Source organism: Bombina bombina, chromosome 4, assembly GCF_027579735.1.
Source record: "Bombina bombina isolate aBomBom1 chromosome 4, aBomBom1.pri, whole genome shotgun sequence".
NCBI classification, from domain to species: domain Eukaryota; kingdom Metazoa; phylum Chordata; class Amphibia; order Anura; family Bombinatoridae; genus Bombina; species Bombina bombina.
In genome coordinates, this window is record NC_069502.1 from 868,524,239 (window position 1) to 868,544,161 (window position 19,923).

General features: G+C 44.1%; 1 protein-coding gene across 2 annotated transcripts in view; it reads left to right on the forward strand.

The window, feature by feature from the left end:
• The window catches only part of LOC128657355 (oocyte zinc finger protein XlCOF7.1-like), a 190,822-nt gene that overhangs the window by 128,757 nt on the left and 42,142 nt on the right, over positions 1-19,923 (forward strand). For both annotated transcript variants that reach the window (XM_053711672.1, XM_053711671.1), the window contains exon 9: positions 4,767-4,865. In XM_053711672.1, the coding sequence (XP_053567647.1) occupies positions 4,767-4,865 (99 nt within the window). The remainder of the gene's footprint in view (positions 1-4,766; positions 4,866-19,923) is intronic.

A 19,923-nucleotide genomic window follows, 5' to 3' on the forward strand; every position in this document is an offset into this window, starting at 1 on the left:
AAATGATACACCCAGCAATAAAATGAAGCCCCCAGCCCCCTGCAATAAAATGATGCCCCCATCCCCACTGCAATAAATGATGTCCCCAGCAATAAAATGAAACCCCCCTGCAATAAAATGATGCCCAGCCCCCCTGCAATAAATTATGCCCCCAGCCCCTCTGCAATAAATGATTCCCCCAGCCCCACTGCAATGATGCCCCCAGCAATAAAATGATGCCCAGTCCCCCTGCAATAAAAAGATACCCCATCCCCACTGCAATAAATGATGCCCCTAGCAATAAAATAATGCCCAGTCCCCCTGCAATAAAAGGATGCCCCCAGCCCCTGCAATAAAATGATGCCCCAACAAAAATATGATGCCCCCTGCACCCCTGCAATAAATGATGCACCCAGCAATAAAATTAAGCCCCCAGTCCCCCTGCAATAAAATGATGCCCCAGCCCCACTGCAATAAAATGATGCCCCCAGCCCCACTGCAATAAAATGATAAAATGATGCCCCCAGCAATACAATGATGCCCCTGCAATAAAATGATACCCCAGCCCCCCTGCAATAAACAATTCCCCCAGCCCCACTGCAATGATGCCACCAGCAATAAAATGATGCCCAGTCCCCCTGCAATAAAATGATTCCCCATCCCCACTGCAATAAAATGAAGCCCCCAGCAATAAAATGACCCCCCCCTGCAATAAAATGATGCCCCCTGCAATAAAATGATGCTCCCAGCCCCCCCCCTGCAAAACAATGATGCCCCAGCAATAAGATTATGCCCCATCTCCCCTGCTATAAAATGATGTCCCCCTGCAATAAAAGGATGCCCCCAACAAAAATATGATGTCCTCAGCCCCCTAGCAATAAAATGAATCCCCCCTGCAATAAAATGATGCCCCAGCCCCCTGCAATAAAATGAAGCCCCCCTGCAATAAAATTATGCCCCAGCCCCCTGCAATAAATGATTCTCCCAGCACCACTGCAATGATGCCCCCAGCAATAAAATGATGCCCAGTCCCCCTGCAATAAAATGATGCCCCCGTCCCACCTGCAATAAATGATGCTTCCAGCAATAAAATAAAGCCCCCCAGCAATACAATGATGCCCCCAGCCCCTCTGCAAAAAATGATGCCCCAGCAATAAAATTATGCCCCAGCTCCCCTGCAATAAAATGATGCCCCCAATAAAAATATGATGCCCCCAGCACCCCTGCAATAAATGATGCACCCAGCAATACAATGAAGCCCCCAGCCCCACTGCAATAAAATGATGCCCCAGCCCCACTGCAATAAATGATGCCCCCCAGCAATAACATTAAGTCCCCTGCAATAAATGATTCCCCCAGCCCCACTGCAATGATGCCCCCAGCAATAAAATGATGCCCAGTACCCCTGCAATAAAATGATGTCCCATCCCCACTGCAATAAATGATGTCCCCAGCAATAAAATAATGCCCAGTCCCCAGCAATAAAATGAAGCCCCCTGCAATAAAATAATGCCCAGTCCCCCTGCAATAAAATGATGCCCTCAGCCCCCCTGCAAAAAAAGATGCCCCAGCAATAAAATGATGCCCACAGCCCCTGCAATAAAATGATACACCCAGCAATAAAATGAAGCCCCCAGCCCCCTGCAATAAAATGATGCCCCCATCCCCACTGCAATAAATGATGTCCCCAGCAATAAAATGAAACCCCCTGCAATAAAATGATGCCCAGCCCCCCTGCAATAAATTATGCCCCCAGCCCCTCTGCAATAAATGATTCCCCCAGCCCCACTGCAATGATGCCCCCAGCAATAAAATGATGCCCAGTCCCCCTGCAATAAAAAGATACCCCATCCCCACTGCAATAAATGATGCCCCTAGCAATAAAATAATGCCCAGTCCCCCTGCAATAAAAGGATGCCCCCAGCCCCTGCAATAAAATGATGCCCCAACAAAAATATGATGCCCCCTGCACCCCTGCAATAAATGATGCACCCAGCAATAAAATTAAGCCCCCAGTCCCCCTGCAATAAAATGATGCCCCCAGCCCCACTGCAATAAAATGATGCCCCAGCCCCACTGCAATAAAATGATGCCCCAGCCCCACTGCAATAAAATGATGCCCCAGCCCCACTGCAATAAAATGATGCCCCAGCCCCACTGCAATAAAATGATGCCCCAGCCCCACTGCAATAAAATGATGCCCCAGCCCCACTGCAATAAAATGATGCCCCCAGCCCCACTGCAATAAAATGATAAAATGATGCCCCCAGCAATACAATGATGCCCCTGCAATAAAATGATACCCCAGCCCCCTGCAATAAACAATTCCCCCAGCCCCACTGCAATGATGCCACCAGCAATAAAATGATGCCCAGTCCCCCTGCAATAAAATGATTCCCCATCCCCACTGCAATAAAATGAAGCCCCCAGCAATAAAATTAACCCCCCTGCAATATAATGATGCCCCTGCAATAAAATGATGCTCCCAGCCCCCCCCTGCAAAACAATGATGCCCCAGCAATAAGATTATGCCCCAGCTCCCCTGTAATAAAATTATGCCCCCAGCCCCTACAATAATTTGATGCCCCCAACAAAAATATGATGCACCCAGCCCCACTGTATTAAAATGATGCCCCAGCAATACAACGAAGCCCCACTGCAATGATGCCCCCAGCAATAAAATGATGCCCAGTCCCCCTGCAATAAAATTATTCCCCATCCCCACTGCAATAAAATGTTGCCCCCAGCAATAAAATTAAACCCCCCTGCAATAAAATGATTCCCCCAGCCCCCCTGCAAAAAAATTATGCCCCAGCAATAAAATTATGCCCCAGCTCCCCTTCAATAAAATGATGCCCCCAGCCCCTGCAATAAAATATGCCCCCAACAAAAATATGATGCCCCCAGCACCCCTGCAATAAATGATGCACCCAGCAAAAAAAAAAAAAAGCCCCCAGCCCCCTGCAATAAAATGATGCCCCAGCCCCATTGCAATAAAATAGTGCCCCCAGCCCCACTGCAATAAAATGATGCCCCCTGCAATAAAAATATGCCCTCAGGCACCCCAGCAATAAAATGATGTCTCATCTCCCCTGCAATAAAATTATGCCCCCAACAAAAATATGATGCCCCCAGCAATAAAATGATTTCCCCAGCCCCTCAACAATAAAATTAATCCCCCCTGCAATAAAATGATGCCCCAGCCCCCCTTCAATTGCCCCCAGCAATAAAATGAAGCCCCCCTGCAATAAAATGAAGCCCAGTCCCCCTGCAATAAAATTATGCCCAGTATCATTTTTCCTATATGGATGGTGATGTCACACTCGGTCGGGTCTGTGACTCCACCGTCCGGCGACGGTCTGACTGACTCTCAGTCTCCCTCACACCCCCCACACGCTAACTTACTGAGTGGCACTAGTCACACTCACTGTGTCATCAGCTTGAGAAAGGGACAGAGGTCCCGAAATGTTGCTGTTATTACCCTACTTGTCTACACAATAAATTTATTATGCTGTCACCCTTTGCTGCTTTTTGATTGTTTTTGTGACCCTTGGAAGTCGGTCACTGTGACTTGCATATTTTATCTGAGTGCTGGACTTTATTTTTGTTTCTATGAATGTCTGGGGGCCTGGCCACAGCAGGGCTCCTCACCTGGCTACGACGGTCTGCGACTGCTGCTCACTCTGCTGTCTGCTGCGCACTGAAGTCCCTCGTGAGCGTGACAGGCAGCAGGCAGCTATGCTCCACCTCCGCCCTCTTGTACCGTGCTCCGCCTCCTCCCCTCAGTGACAGCACCGAATGATAAGAGATAATAATGTATATCCTCCAATCATTCAGTGATGCTGTCACCTGGCTGGCTGTGCCGTGTGCTGCTGAGTCTGACGTGGCCTCCCTCCCCCTGCCTGAAAAAAAAATTGTGCGGCCAAAAAAAAAAGGCGCCAAAAAAAAAAAAGTTAAAAAAAATAATTGGGAAAAAAAATATTTAAATTTTAAAAAATATATATATATATTTTCACCTTTGCGGCTGGGCCCCCTGACCACGGGGCCTGAGGCGGTCGCCTTGACCACCTTGACCAAAGGCCGGTCCTGCATACACATGCACTCTGTTCTCTTCACTCTCACCCTCTGATTCATGTTAAAGGCACATACACATGCCCTCTATTCTCTTCTCTCACCTTCTGCTTCATGCAAATACTACACACACATGCCCTCTGTTCTCTCTCAACTTCTGCTTCATGCTAATGGTACACACACATGCCCTCTATTCTCTTCACTCTCACCCTATGATTCATGTAAAAATGGCACGCATGCATGCCCTCTCTTCCCTTCGATCTCACCCTCTGATTTATATAAATTATACCCACATGTGCCCTCTCTCTGTCCCTTCTCACCCTCTAGTTCATCAAATGGTATTGTTAATTTAGTCATTTTAGCCCATAATAAATAATGAATTAATATAAGAATAAGTTGGAAACTACAACTGGTGCTATATAATTATCCCTTTTGAATCGATAACTGTAGTGGAACATTATTTAATAAGATTATAATATGTACATTTACGTTCTAAACTATGTTTTTGGGTGTATATGCTTCATACTCATACCTTCAAATTTGCCATATATTTTAAATATTGAATGTAACATCTGAATTTTCAAATATATATGTTAGCGATCAATCTCAATATACCCCAAATATTAAGTGTATGGAAATAAAGTACCCATTACTATGTTAAACATTAGTTGCTTTTAGGGTGAAATATATTCCTAAACCATTAAATGTTCTGACAGATGACATTAATAATGACGTAGATGTTAAAATAGAAGATCTGAGTGTAATGTGTCAGCTGGAAGCTCCAATGCAGGAAATGTGTTACAGCAACAATGAAGGTAAGTGCACGTTTGTGACATGTTTTCTGTTTATGAGGTATTGCCTGGTTTTTATAGCTTATTATCTGTATGTGCTGTACATTCTATCCCCAGCCAGGATGTCACCATTATCACTTAGTGTCCCTGTACAATATAGCCTGATACTGACTGTTGTCACATTTGTAGTTTCTTTTTTTTTTTTTTTTTTTTTTTTTTTAAGATATATTTTATTAGTTTTTCAAATAAAATAAACAAGTACAGCATTAGTACGACCAAAGCGTACTACTCCAGCGATAAACATAAGTAATGGATACATAGGTAATCACACAACATGCGACAAGAAATCTTAATAACATAAACACCTCCGTATCTGATATAAGGGAGTAACAAGATTGTTCACTTGAGTCTATGATGAGTAATAAGGGATAAAAAAAAAGGGGGGGGGATCATCCAAGGAGAGAGGGGGGGGAGGGGAAGCAGGTCTTAAGGAGACGGATATGAACCTACAATGGACGCTAGTTAAATCTGAGTAGGTGTGGGATGGCGTACCGATTCTACTGGGTAAAGATACTCTGACTTAGGTCTCAAAGCTAGGGAGCCATGTCGTGTCAATCCTATTCTTCCATTCTGCCCAAATTAGTTCAAATAAGTCAACTCTATCTTTGGAGTAATAGATAGGCTTTTCCATGGTGTAGATATAGGCCATGGTTTGGGAAATGTCAGACCAAGATGGGGGGGTTAATTCTTTTCCAAGCTTTGGCTATGTTAAGTTTGACAGCTGAGAGGAGATAGATGCTTAATGAAGCATAGTGTCTGGGGAGTTTGCAAGTACCCACGTGGAGTAAGGCAACTTCTGGGGTGCGGGGGAGAGAAATACCCATATGCAACAAGGTCGAGAAGCACCTGTCCCAGATGGGCCTCAACTTAGGGCAAGACCACCAAATGTGCGTCATGTCTCCTACCACGCCGCATCCTCTCCAACAGATCGGGGATGTCTCAGGGAAAATTGCTGCTAATCTAGTAGGCACAAAATACCATTGTGTAAGCAATTTAATGAAGGTCTCGCGCATAGTGACACAATGAAGGGTTTTATTTGTGAGAAGTAGTGTACGGTGCCATTCTTTAGTGGGGGCAGTGAACTCAAGTTTCTGCTCCCATTTAGAGATGTGCAGTGCCTTATCTATAGGGACTGCACCCTCCATGATAGAGTAATTGAAAGATAGTGGTTTGCCCAGCCTCAGTCCCTGTTGCCACTTGGCTTCCCAGATGGTTAAAGGCCGGGCTAGAGATGGTTTGAACCCCCAGCTGGTCAGAAAGCTGAGAACCCTAACATATTCGAATCGCATGTAAGGCGGGGGTGGGGAGATGAGTCACCTATTTGGGCCAAAGGCAAGAACGAATCACCAGGAGAAGAGGGCCATAAATCTGCCACTCTCGAGACACCTAGTCTCAGCCACGTCAAGGGGTGAGAATCCTGAAGGCCAGAGAGAAGGCCATTTAGTGTAGTGATGGGGGAAGGGTGGGGAGCCACCCGGGGGCAGTGTCTCAATTGCTCCCAGGTAGTTAGGCATTCTTGGATTATCTGATTCTCTATCCCCAAGGATCTCCGACAATGTGGAGGGGTCCATGTCAGGTCCCTCAAGGTGAGGTTAAAAGGTAGGGAGGCCTGTTCAATCGACCTCCATCTACTATCAGAGTCCTTTACCCCCCATTGGGTAATGTGCGTTAGCATAGCAGCCTCATAATACCTGGATATAGATGGGGAGGCCACCCCCCGTGCATTTTGGGGTACTGCAGGAATTTATGAGCTACTCGTGGAGGTTTATTCTGCCAAATATATTTGGTGCAGGCGCCCTGAAACTGGGTGAGGAGAGATCTAGGTACCCTGATAGGGAGGCATCTCATGATATATGTCAATTTTGGGAGGTAGCTCATTTTAAGGGCTGCGACCCGGCCTAGCCAGGAGATACATCGATAGTTCCACTGCTTGGTCAGAGTATGCAGTTCAGTTAAGAGGGGCTTATAGTTATTCAAAATTAGGTTGGGGATGGAGTTAGATAGCTTAACTCCTAAATGTGAGATATACTCATTGTTAACAACAAAATTATATTTGACTCGTAGGAAGTTAGTATCTAGTTCTGAAAAACCTTGCGTGTAGAGCTCCGATTTGGATTGGTTTAGTCTATAGAAAGATAGGCCGCTAAAAGTATCTAATATGGATAGGAGCTTAGGGAACTCACTTAGGGGATTTGCAGAGAATATGGTAGTGTCATCTGTTTGAGAGCCACTTTGTGAACCGTTCCATGCAGGGTGATTCCAGATAATCCTCTATCTGCTCTGATAGCAGCTGCTAAGGGTTCTATGGCCAGCGCAAATAGGATGGGTGAAAGGGGGCACCCCTGCCGGGTGCCATTTGAGATAGAAAAGGGAGAGGAATGAAACCCCAGACCTCTGACTGAGGCCGTGGGGGCCGAGTACAAAGCCTGCACCGCTTGGATGATAGAAGCCGGGAAGCGAAAGGTCGCAAGTGCTTCCCACAGGAAATCCCACCAAACCCGATCAAACACTTTCTCAGCGTCAAGAGAAAGCACTGCTATCGGTTTAAGTCTTTTGGCTTCTAGAAGAATATTGAGGAGTCTTCTCGTATTGTCGGGACCTTCCCTTCCAGGTATGAAACCAACCTGATCAGGGTTAATAAGTGTGGGGAGAAGTTTTGCAATCCTATTGGCCAGGATTTTAGCATATATTTTGACGTCGGTGTTAATTAGAGATATGGGCCTATAGCTAGCACAGAGGGTCGGGTCCTTGTTGGGCTTAAGAATCGTGATGATAGAAGCCTCTAGGAACTCGCCTCGAAATTTACCCTCAACCATAGCCCGGTTATAAAATCTGGTCAGGATAGGGGCAAGCTCCCGCAGGAATGTCTTATAAAAGATAGCTGTGAAGCCATCAGGCCCAGGGGCCTTGAGAGACTTTAAGTTTTTGATAACTAATTTAACTTCATGAGGCGTAATGGGGGTATCTAAGCTGTCAGTAATGGCCTCCTCTAGGGAGGGTAGTTTTAAGGAGCGCAGAAAAGGTCCTATAGCCTCCGACGGGGTTGGCTGAAATGAAGCGTCTTTTTGGATATTATATAGAGCTGAATAGTACTCGTTAAACTGCTGGCCAATATGTGATGGGAGTTTAAAGGATTGAGCTCCCTGTTTAATCTCGTGAATACGAGAGATGCTAGTACGGTGTCTTAATTTGTTAGCTAAGAGTGTGTCTGCTTTGTTACCTTTAGAGTAGAATAACTGTTTCAGCTTAAGTAAGTTATTTTGGGTCTTAGTATATTCTAGTTTACATATGTGTCTCCTCAAATCCCTAATCTCCTCCTCGAGGTTGCTGCTAACTTCAGTACGTCTTTGTGACTCAAGTTCCCTCAGTTTACGATGGGCTTGGGATAATGATAGGCCTGCCTGCTTCCTCAAATGGGCTTGTTTTCGGATAAAGAAACCTCTAGTGGTGGCCTAAAAGGCCTCCCACAGAATATCTTCTCGTATCCCAGGGGTGTCGTTAGTTTGTAAGGTGAAATTTATTTCATTCCTAAGATCCTCTCTAAATGGAATGTCTGACAGAAGGGTGTGGGGGAGCTTCCAGTTAGATCTGGGTCTGGTGGTGTCTTGTGACTCCAGATCCATGAGAACCATATCATGGTCTCACCATGGACACGCACAGATCTTTGTGGAGAGTATAAGGTCCAGGGAGTCTGGGTGGCAAAACACATAGTCCAGTCTAGAGTGTGTGGAGTGGGGTATAGAGTAGTGTGTGAAGTCTCTGTCCAGAGGATGTAGAGCCCTCCAAACATCGAAAAAGTTAAACTGGGACATAAGTTCCCGAAATCTCCGGCATGTGGTCTCTGGGCCAGAGGGGCTCTTTTTAGAAGGCTTCGTCTGTCTATCAAGGCCACCATCCCACACCATGTTCAGATCTCCTGCTAGGATTACTCTACCCTGTCCAACCTGTTCTACTTTACTTAAGATTTTCTTTAAATATCTGGGTTGGAGGGTGTTGGGTAAGTATACAGATACTAAGGTGTATGTGACATGGTCCAGGTTACATATCAGGATGAGGTACCTAGCCTGTGGATCTATAATCATCGTGAAGAGGTTCGAAGGCCACTCTTTTGTTAATCAGTATTGCAACGCCTCTAGCCTTCTTAGAGTAAGAGGCAGTTTTTAAAATAGGGTAGTCCCTGAGTGACGGGCCAGGGGAAGAATCTCTTAGGTGTGTTTCCTGTATGAAGGCCACATCGGCCTTGTGGAATTTTAGTGTTCTAGATAGAAGACTTCGTTTGCCAAAGGTGTTAAGACCTCTTACATTTAGGGTCAGAAATCTAAGGGGCGCCATGGACGAGCGACAATCAATTGAGGATTAGGGATAAGGAAAAGGGCAGTGGGAAAGGTGGAAGATGTGGGAAGGAGGATCAAGGGCAGGGGGGGGACTGGTGGAAGTAGTCCACCTAAGTGGGAACCAAGTGTGGGTTCCAAATTCTGGGAGGGAGCTGAACCAAACGAGGGTAGGGCTAATAAACACATAGCCCCGCTCTCAAAAGAAATAAAGGGTGGCTAGCAGTCCGGCCGGGTCGCCACATCAGCCATGGCAATCTGCCATGTGGATATTAGCTTATTTCTTTTACAACCGTCCGGCCAGAGGCCAGCCAGCCTGCACTGCTCTTATAAACTAAACAGAACATCTGCCTAAATAAAAAACGTTTGTATACATATAAGAAAGGTTAGCAAAAACCAAATAACACACTAGCAAATATAACAGTAACTTATCAAGTAGGTGAGGCTTGAGGCCTCGGGATGTGGTCAGGTGGATTGGGTTTTTGGCGCTTGGGCCTCTGCTCTTTGACCGACCATATTGGTGCTGAGACCCGTAGCTTAGATTGAACTACTTTCTGAGGATCCACTGCCGGTTGCAATCCCCAAGTAGTCAGGAGGGTGCTGCCAACCGAAGGAGATGAAACAATGTGGGTCTGATTGTCCTTTGACACAATTAATTTAGTGGGGAATCCCCATCTATATTTAATGTTGGCTTTCCTAAGTTGAGTGGTGATTGGGGCATAAAGTCTGCGCTGTTGCAGCGTGTGTGATGAGAGATCCGGAAGAAGCTGAATGTCCTTAAAGTTATCAGGAAGGTCAGGTTTATTGTAAGACGCCTGCATCAGACGATCTTTGAATTTGAAATTATGGAAACAAACCACCACATCTCGCGGCTTGTCAGATGACATTGTCCTCGGCCTAAGGGCCCTGTGCGCTCGCTCCATAGTGTGACTGTCGCCCTCCAGGGGGCCAAGTAGAGCAATGAAGAGTGAAGTGAGGAAATCCTGTAGATCCCCAGGCATCACTGACTCAGATATGCCTCTAAACCTTATATTATTTCTTCTGGCCCTATCTTCCACATCGGCCAGTTTTAACTCAAGCTGGGATATCTGTTCCGCTAGGTTTTCGGCATATGCTAGGATGTTAGAATTATCTGTAGCGAGGTCGTCATGCTGTCATTCCAGAGTATCTATCCTGTCTCCCATCTCACCTATGTCTTTCCGGAGTTCGGCTGAACTCCACTGGATCTCTGCTGTAATGGATTTAGTTTGAGCCGCAAGCATCTTCTGTAATGTGCTCTCGGTAATGTAATGGTTTAAATGAGCCCCTGAGTGAGAACTTGATTGGGAGTCCTCATCTTGGGACTCAGGATCACTTGCTTCTTTCCGCATAGAGAGGGGATCCTTAAGGGGTTGAGAGAAATGGTCGAGCACAGTTTTCTTTATTGCAGCCGGGGTTCTAGGGTTTCTTCTCGAAGCATGAGGCATGATTGATATCTTTGGAATGCAGAGATTGACTTGATGGATAGACCACCTTGACCACTCCTGTACCTGGAAATGACTGTTAAGGCAGAAGATCTGATATGCAAATTCTATAACATATTAGGTTAATTACATCAATACAATACTGTGAGCGAGAGCGGGGCTAGGCATAACCTACCGGTGGTATCTACACTTAGGGCATGATGACTTATCACTGAGCCAACGGCTCAAAGGGAATCAGATTCGTAATTAAATGAGAGTTTAATCAATTAGTAACAATACAGTATCAGCCCAGATTGCTAAAAATAGGCACAAGGGTTGGATAACTTATAGAACAGGATAGGAGCGGTGTAAACCGAGCCCGCTGAGTGGGTCCACCCCACGTCCAGTAGCGACAGTGACTAAGCGTCAGGTCGTCAATAGAATATAAGCACGGGAGAGGAGTCACCCAGCAAACCTCAGAGTGCCCCCCTCTGGACTCAGGAAATAGAGGATACGACTCAAAGGAAGGGAAAAAGGTAAGTGGAAGTGATCAGCCCACTACGTGAGTGGGCCGGAAAGGAGTCCAAAGGGGAGTCTCTACAACAATGTCACACAAATCATAACATCAACAATAAGCACAATATGAGCTGTAAAAGGGGGACCAAGCTGTTTAATGTATAAAGCACAGTATATAAATTGTAAATTGTAAGGGGAGTATACGCTTTTAACAGCAGAATATGGCACTCCTCTCTAAATCAGATTCTCTGGTGTTTGAATAAGGGCTTAAAGAAGACCAGGTTGGTAGGGTGAGGGTGGAATGGTGTGGGAAAATCACATATGTGGTATGTTACTATAATCTCCCTTGCAACTAATTCAGCAAGAATGGTATTCGAGGGGGGGTGGTGGGGGGGAGAAGCAAGTATGTGGGTTAGGGGACTGGGCTTTACAACTCAGTTATATAAAGCAGAGTAGGAATGTGTGGCCTAGTCAGAGGGATCTAGACCCTAGTCTGAGAGACTCCCAGATAAAAGGGCTGGGTTGAGTGAGTATCGCCAACTAGTTGAATGTATGTGAGAAGTGAATCTGGTGAGAGATAAAATAAATTATAACATTCCACTCTGAGCCTGGGCAGCAGAGGAACAGAAGCTGACACAGCAGCACAGGTAATCACATTTATATGACAAAATCCCTTGTTATTGAGTTCAACAATGAATATAAGCAAACCAGTCTGAGAGAGGCAAGTGGATATAACTTTGCAGACCCAAACCTGGGGGAGAGGTCTGCTATATGGGAGAGTACCACAGCCATTTTTACCAATTGCTTGGGATCTGCAAATGAGTAGGAAGGTGAAGTAAGCTGTTGCAGGCCCCAAATAGGGTAAGTTGAAAGTGAATCAGGGCTCTGTAGGGGGACCAGGGTTAGGCTGATAGAAATGGTATGGTATAGCTTAATCTGGCTGTGAAAGCCTTATATCTGGTAGTCTGGACTATCCACACCTATGCCAGGTGTCTAAGCAGTAAGGCTTGACTATATAACAAGTAGATGCGTGCACACGGCACTCTTACCCTGGTCCGTTCTAGGCCCACTGAAGAGAAAGAGCCGATGTAGGAGGCCGCAAGATGGCGGCTATTCGCGCCCTGAATGAGAATGGCGCACTTTCAAGTTATAAGACTCCGTCGGGTCCCCGCTTCGGATCAAAGGTGACCCCGGTTTGCGGGGCAAGGTAAGTGGTCAGCTGGTGTTGAGTAAAGGTTCAGCTCAGGCCCTCTTAATGTGACTCACCGCTCGATGCCTTTCGTCTGAGCCCTGAGGCAGCTGCAACCTGACCCGGAGCGGAGCCCCGGCCCTCCGGTCAGTCACAGCGAGGAGAGGTATGTCAGCCAGGCGAGCGGTAGTGCACTCCCTGTATTCCGGGCGGAGACACTCCGTGCATCGGCTTCTTGTGCGATCCGTGATTTGCGATCAGGGCCACGGGTTGAGGCTCCTATCCGACCTGCAACAGCCACAGCAGGTCCACCTCAGGGCAAACCTCCGACTCCCATGAGATGCACAAAGTCTCCAATGATGCCCCAGAGCGGAGCCCCGACCCTCTGGGGACTTGGTGTTATTGCCGATGTGTTGCACATAGCTTCTCAGAGATCAGTGGCCTCCCGTGCTTCTTGTGCTAGTAAATAAGCATGCAGATTTTCACCTTGTCCTTATACTACCCGATGCTGGTATGCTTCTGGGAGACAGGGATGATAGTATTTCTCCTTTGTGAAAGGATTTGGGCAATTAACTAATATTTATAAGTCAGAAAACAGGGAGAGCACATATCTCATGCTGCCATCCTGTTCAGCGGTTAGCTCCGCCCCCCTTGTAGAGTTTCTTTATCCTCATCACATGACACCAAAGCCCTATACTGCTGCTGTCATAACTGCCAGAGTATAATCATTACTATTGTGATCTGATCCGCTGCGGATACACCGGTAGCACTTTGTAGGGACATAAAAAACAACCCAAAACGCTATGTGATCTTTAAAGCTGCTCATCTGTATATTGTGAGATAGAGGGACATTGTATGTAAACATTCTATTATACATGTGAAAGACCAGCAGATAAGCATGTTGGTAATATTTATTTTTATGTGGAAAAATTTGAAAGGTACTCTGCCATCAAGCCTTATTATTAAATACAGAACCAAACAAACAGATGCAGAGAGCACAATACACATATACAAGAAGAGAATATTAGTAATAATTACCCAGGTAAGAAGTGGCAGCAGCAAAGACCATGTAAATTGTAAAGATGTGCAGTACCCAGTTGAATTGTGTATTCTAATGAGCTTGTACATGTGGAAACACATGTGCAGATGCAGTAATGCGACCTGTGGGTGGCACATTTATTTTAGATATATTTAGTAAGAAAAACCATGAACCTCTCTGTAATATTGTATATGTTTCTTTCAGAAAATGATGATGGTCCACAGTCCTTCATAACATATGTGATATATTTCCTGCCACTAGGAGTAGGTCAAGAACCCATATCAGAGCTTAAGATCCCTCCCACCTCCCATATCTCTCTAGTTTTGTTCTTGGTCTTGTAGAACTTGGTTGAGAATAGATGTGTTTCCAGCTAATTGCTTATGGATTATAAACTGGGAGCTCAGACCTATGTGAAACCCAGAGTTCCTAGGGAGTATCATTTACAAGAAAATAAGAGAAACTTCACAGCAGCTGAATGCTACAGGGGCACAGGAATACCCTGGTATGTGACAGCCTTTCCCTAACGGGAGTTCAGCCATAACTACCCTCAGGCGTCTATTGGACTCGTCCCTAGCATCCCCCTGGGGGACTCAGGTATTTCCTACTGCAATCCTCTGTGGTACTCGATACCGACACTGGATTGGCTCTCTACTGAATACTGCTGCAGCTGCATTGACATTGACATGCCTGGTAAGCCAGTGGAGGGGTACTGTGTAAAGTAAGTGACTTTACACAGCGCACATACAGCCCAGAGGCTATTTGTAGGTACTCTGACCCAGGTACAGCATAGCCAGGGTAATTAACCTACTTTTTTCATGACACATTTTTCCCCTATCAGGTCCCTAAAGGTTCTATCATTATTGGGAACTGTCCTCTGGCAGCTCTAAGCCCAATTTTGGGGGCGGTTTTAAAATTTAGGTGTATGACCCTTTAAGACAACCGGCATTTGCTTATTGCAATATTTTCTACTACTACAGTTGGGACCAGATTTTAAACCTATTTCCAGTGCCTGCCAGTCCCAGGAAGGGGGAGAGTACCCATACAGGCGCTGTCAGGGTGTACTCAAGGGCTATAAAATAAATAGGGAGTGTAGTAGTTTCTACACAGTGTGCTAATTGTAGTGTCTGAATGAGTGTCAACTTAGTGTAGAAGGCTCTCTACCAGGTATTGTCTGTACTAATACTTTTATACAGTGTCTTTGTATACTTATATTTTAAGTTTTCTGATATCCCTCTATCTACTTATATATGCCTATTTTACAAATATGTTCAAGTATGCTAGGTCACTCAAATCTGTGAGAATTGTATACATCATATTTTGTTTACATATCAGCTTCAATAGTCAACTTTCCTGAAGGAATTTTTCCTGTACTTGTCACTCAGGGGAAACTACTGTTTTTTTACTCCTAATGCTAAAAATAATATATTCAAAATGGTGACAGTTTGTTTAGCGACTGTCCCCCCCAAAAAGTAAGCATAAGCATAAATCTAGGGATTTAACTCGATCTCCAGAGGTAAATGTGTGAAATATTTTTTATGCTGTAGGTTCAGATTTCATAACATCCTATATGTAGGTGTTTTTTGCAAGGACCTTTAGGCAGCTGTACACCACAGCACATTGTTATATGATCTACAGTGTACCTAATTTACTACAATATGTGAAATTTTATATTGTACTGAACATATTGACATATGGTGCTATTGCCATTTATTACCATTTATTAGAACTATCTGCACTATTAATACTTATTTATAAGTCAATTAGGCATTGTATTCCCACCATTGCCACCATCAGTCTGCATTTTATATTCTGTTGTACTTTTCATGCTCTTTGGAATATTATTTTGAGTAATTTACATTATGCAGGTTTTTGTTGGGATATACAAATTGCTAAGAGCTGTCTATGTGCATTGCATGTTCAACAGCACAAAATATTATTATTGATATTTTTTATTTTGGACATTTAAAAAGAATAATACATACAGGCATGAAAAACAATCTGCTAGATTACGAGTTTTGCGTTAGCCTTAAAAAGCAGCGTTGAGAGGTCCCAACGCTGCTTTTTAACGGCCGCTGGTATTAAGAGTCTTGCAGGTACAGGTGTACCGCTCACTTTTTTTCCTGCGACTCGAACATAATGCAAATCCACTTATGTCAATTGCGTATCCTATATTTTCAATGGGACTTTCCTAACGCCGGTATTACGAGTCTTGGAAAAAGTGAGCGGTACAGCCTCTCCTGTCAAGACTCGTACCGCATTTAAAAGTCAGTAGTTAAGAGTTTTATGGGCTAACGCCGTAACATAAAACTCTTAACTAAAGTGCTAAAAAGTACACTAACACCCATAAACTATCTATTAACCCCTAAACCGAGGCCCCCCCACCACATCTCAAACACTTAAATAAAATTTTTAACCCCTAATCTGCCGACCGGACATCGCCGCCACTTTAATAAATATATTAACCCCTAAACCGCCGCACTCCCGCCTTGCAAACACTAGTTACATTTTATTAACCCCTAATCTGCCGTCCCTAACATCGCCGACACCTACCTACATTTATTAACCCCTAATCTGCCGCCCCCAACGTCGCCACCACTATATTAAATGTATTAACCCCTAAACCTAAGTCTTACCCTAACACCCTTAGGGTCCCTTACTTAAATATATTTTAAATAAATCGAAATAAAATTACTACAATTAAATAAATTATTCCTATTTAAAACTAAATACTTACCTATAGAATAAACCCTAAGCTCGCTACAATATAACTAATAGTTACATTGTAGCTAGCTTAGGGTTTATTTTTATTTTACAGGCAAGTTACAATTACACCTAACACTACACTATAATTAAATTAATTACCTAAATTAGCTACAATTAAATTCAATTAAATTAAATAAACTAAAGTACGAAAAACCCCCCCACTAAATTACAGACAATAATAAAATAATTACAAGTTTTTTAAACTAATTACACCTAATCTAATGCCCCCAAAATAAAAAAAATCCCTACCCTACACTAAATTACAAATAGCCCTTAAAAGGGCCTTTTGCAGGGCATTGCCCCAAAGTAATCGGCACTTTTACCTGTAAAAAAAAAAAAATACAATATCCCCCCAAAATTAAAACCCACCACCCACACACCCAACCCTACTCTAAAACCCACCCAATTCCCCCTTAATAAAACCTAACACTAACCCCTTGAAGATCACCCTACCTTGAGACGTCTTCACCCAACCGGGCAGAAGTCTTCATCCTATCCGGGCAGAAGACGTCCTCCAGGCGGCATCTTCTATCTTCATCCATCCGGAGCGGGTCCATCTTCAAGACATCCGACGCGGAGCATCCTCTTCCAACGACATCCGACGACTAAATGACGGTACCTTTAAGTGACGTCATCCAAGAGGGCGTCCCTTCAATTCCGATTGGCTGATAGAATTCCAATCAGCCAATAGAATGCAAGCTCAATCCTGTTGGCTGATTGGATCAGCCAATAGGATTTTTTTCTACCTTAATTCCGATTGGCTGATAGAATTCTATAAGCCAATCGGAATTGAAGGGACGCCATCTTGGAAGACGTCACTTAAAGGTACCGTCATTTAGTCGTCAGATGTCGTTGGAAGAGGATGCTCCGCGTCGGATGTTTTGAAGATGGACCCGCTCCACTCCGGATGGATGAAGATAGAAGATGCCGTCTAGATGAAGACTTCTGCCCGTCTGGAGGACCTCTTCTGCCCGGATAGGATGAAGACTTCTGTCCGTCTGGAGGACCACTTCTGCCCAGTTGGGTGAAGAAGTCTCAAGGTAGGTTGATCTTCAAGGGGTTAGTGTTAGGTTTAATTAAGGGGGGATTGGGTGGGTTTTAGAGTAGGGTTGGGTGTGTGGGTGGTGATTACTTTGGGGCAATGAACCGAAAAAGGCCCTTTTAAGCGCTATTTGTAATTTAGTATAGGGTAGGGATTTTTTTTTATTTTGGGGGGCTTTTTTATTTTATTAGGGGGATTAGATTAAGTGTAATTAGTTTAAAAACTTGTAATTATTTTATTATTTTCTGTAATTTAGTGTTTTTTTTTCTTTCGTACTTTAGTTTATTTAATTTAATTGTAGTTAATTTAGGGAATTATTTTAATTATAGTGTAGTGTTAGGTGTAATTGTAACTTAGGTTAGGTTTTATTTTACAGGTAAATTTGTACTTATTTTAGCTAGGTAGTTATTAAATAGTTAATATCTATTTAATAACTTTTCTACCTAGTTAAAATAAATACAAAGTTGACTGTAAAATAAACCCTAAAATAGCTACAATGTAACTATTAGTTATATTGTAGCTAGCTTAGGGTTTATTTTATAGGTAAGTATATAGTTTTAAATAGGAATAATTTATTTAATTGTAGTAATTTTATTTAGATTTAATTAAATTATATTTAAGTTAGAGGGGGTTAGGTTTAGGGTTAGACTTAGATTTAGGGGTTAATAACATTATTATAGTGGCAGCGACGTTGGGGGCGGCAGATTAGGGGTTAATAATTGTAGTTAGGTTGCGACGACATTGGGGGCGGCAGATTAGGGGTTAATAAATATAATGTAGGTGGCAGCGGTGTCCGGAGCGGCAGATTAGGGGTTAATAATATTATGCAGGTGGCGACGATGTCGTGGTCGGCAGATTAGGGGTTAATAAGTGTAAGATTAGGGGTGTTTAGACTCGGGGTTCATGTTAGGGTGTAGACATAAAAAGTATTTTCCCATAGGAATCAATAGGGGTTGCGTTAGGAGCTTTATGCTGCTTTTTTGCAGGTGTTAGGTTTTTTTCAGCCGGATCTGCCCCATTGATTCCTGTGGGGAAATCGAGCACGTTTAGCCAGCTCACCGCTACCGTAAGCAGCGCTGGTATTGAGGTGAGATGTGGAGCTAAATTTTGCTCTCCGCTCACTTTTTTGTGGCTAACGCCGGGTTTGTAAAAACCTGTAATACCAGCGTTGTTTGTAGGTGAGGGGTGAGCATAAACTGCTTGTTAGCACCGCAAGCCTTACTGACAAAAACCTTGTAATCTAGCCGAATGTTTCCTTCTTAATGTAAGGAGAGTCCACAGCATCATTCCTTACTGTTGGGGAAATACTGAACCTGGCCACCAGGAGGAGGCAGAGACACCCCAGCCAAAGGCTTAAATACCTCTCCCACTTCCCCCATCCCCCAGTCATTATTTGCATTTGGTCACAGGAGGATGGCAGAGAAGTATCAGAAGATTTCAGAGTAGTTCCTTAGAAGGGGTATCTGCTATTCGATATGGGACTGGAGTTTTAAGTAGTCTTGTCAGCCTCTCAGTTAGAGCATTGACGAAATATAGAGTCTGGAGATGCAGGGAGAGTCTTTCTGCGAACCCATGCACTGCCTGCTAACAGCTCCTAAGCAATCAGTGTTGACTAGTTTCACTGCCTGCTTGTTTTTTTCACTCAAGTCCATGTCAGGAGAGATGCTACAAGACTGTCACACTTGAGAGGCTGTGTTTCTGTTCCACAGCATTGATTCTGGTAAGATCGTTTCATTTTTTACATATGTTGAAAACGTTAGTAGACAGGGTCACAGTGTGGCTCCTTTTATCTTAATAGAATCATGGGTTAATATCTCCTGAGGGGGATTATGGAACAGTGGGGTTTAATTAAATGTGATGCTTTGATTTTATGCTGCTTTATGTGTGAGATTTTATTGGGCTCATAGGCTGTTTGTTATATGGCTGGAACGCACAGGTTTTTACTTTCACTTTAAGTGCTGTGCAGCTTGTAGCTTGGCACGCTTTTTCTCATAGCAGGGGCAGTCCTGCCTTGTGCACCATGTGACTGGGAGTGGTCTTGCTTTCATTTCCTCTTTCCTGACTGAGCTGGCTGTCGGAGAAGATGATATTTCTCTGTATTGTCTGGGTCTAGGAGGTGGTGAGTGCCCCAGCAATTGTAGTATAAAGGTACAGTTTTTGAGAAATAAAAATCATTTAATTTCTGTGTCCTACTGTTATTAGCTTAAGATATGGAGGATTCTGAGATACTAGAGGCTACTCCCTCTATTCCAAATAATAATACCTGTTTATATTGTGAGGAGGCCTTGGTATGTCCGTCCGCCCTTTCCACATGCCTTGACAACGTTATTAGGTCAGAGAAGGTTAACCCCTTTAGTACCACTGAGCCATCCACCTCCGAGGACTTGCCGTCCCATGAGGTGCATACCCAACAGTCATCTCCTTCTACACACGCAGCTTCCCCTAGCATGCTTGATCCTCCATCTGGAGGGGGCCTTTTTCCATCAGATTTTACCATGCAGTTAAAAACTGTGGTGTCTGAGGCCCTCAGTGCTTTACCTTGCCCTGCTAAACGCAAGCAGAAAGTTAAACATAGCTCTCCTGCCCAGGGGTCATCCTGTATTTTATTGGATTTCTCTGCTTTGTCTCAGTTATCAGAGGATGAGTTGCTCTCTGAGGCTTCAGAGGGTGAACTTTCTGGGACAGAGTCTGCTGCCTCTA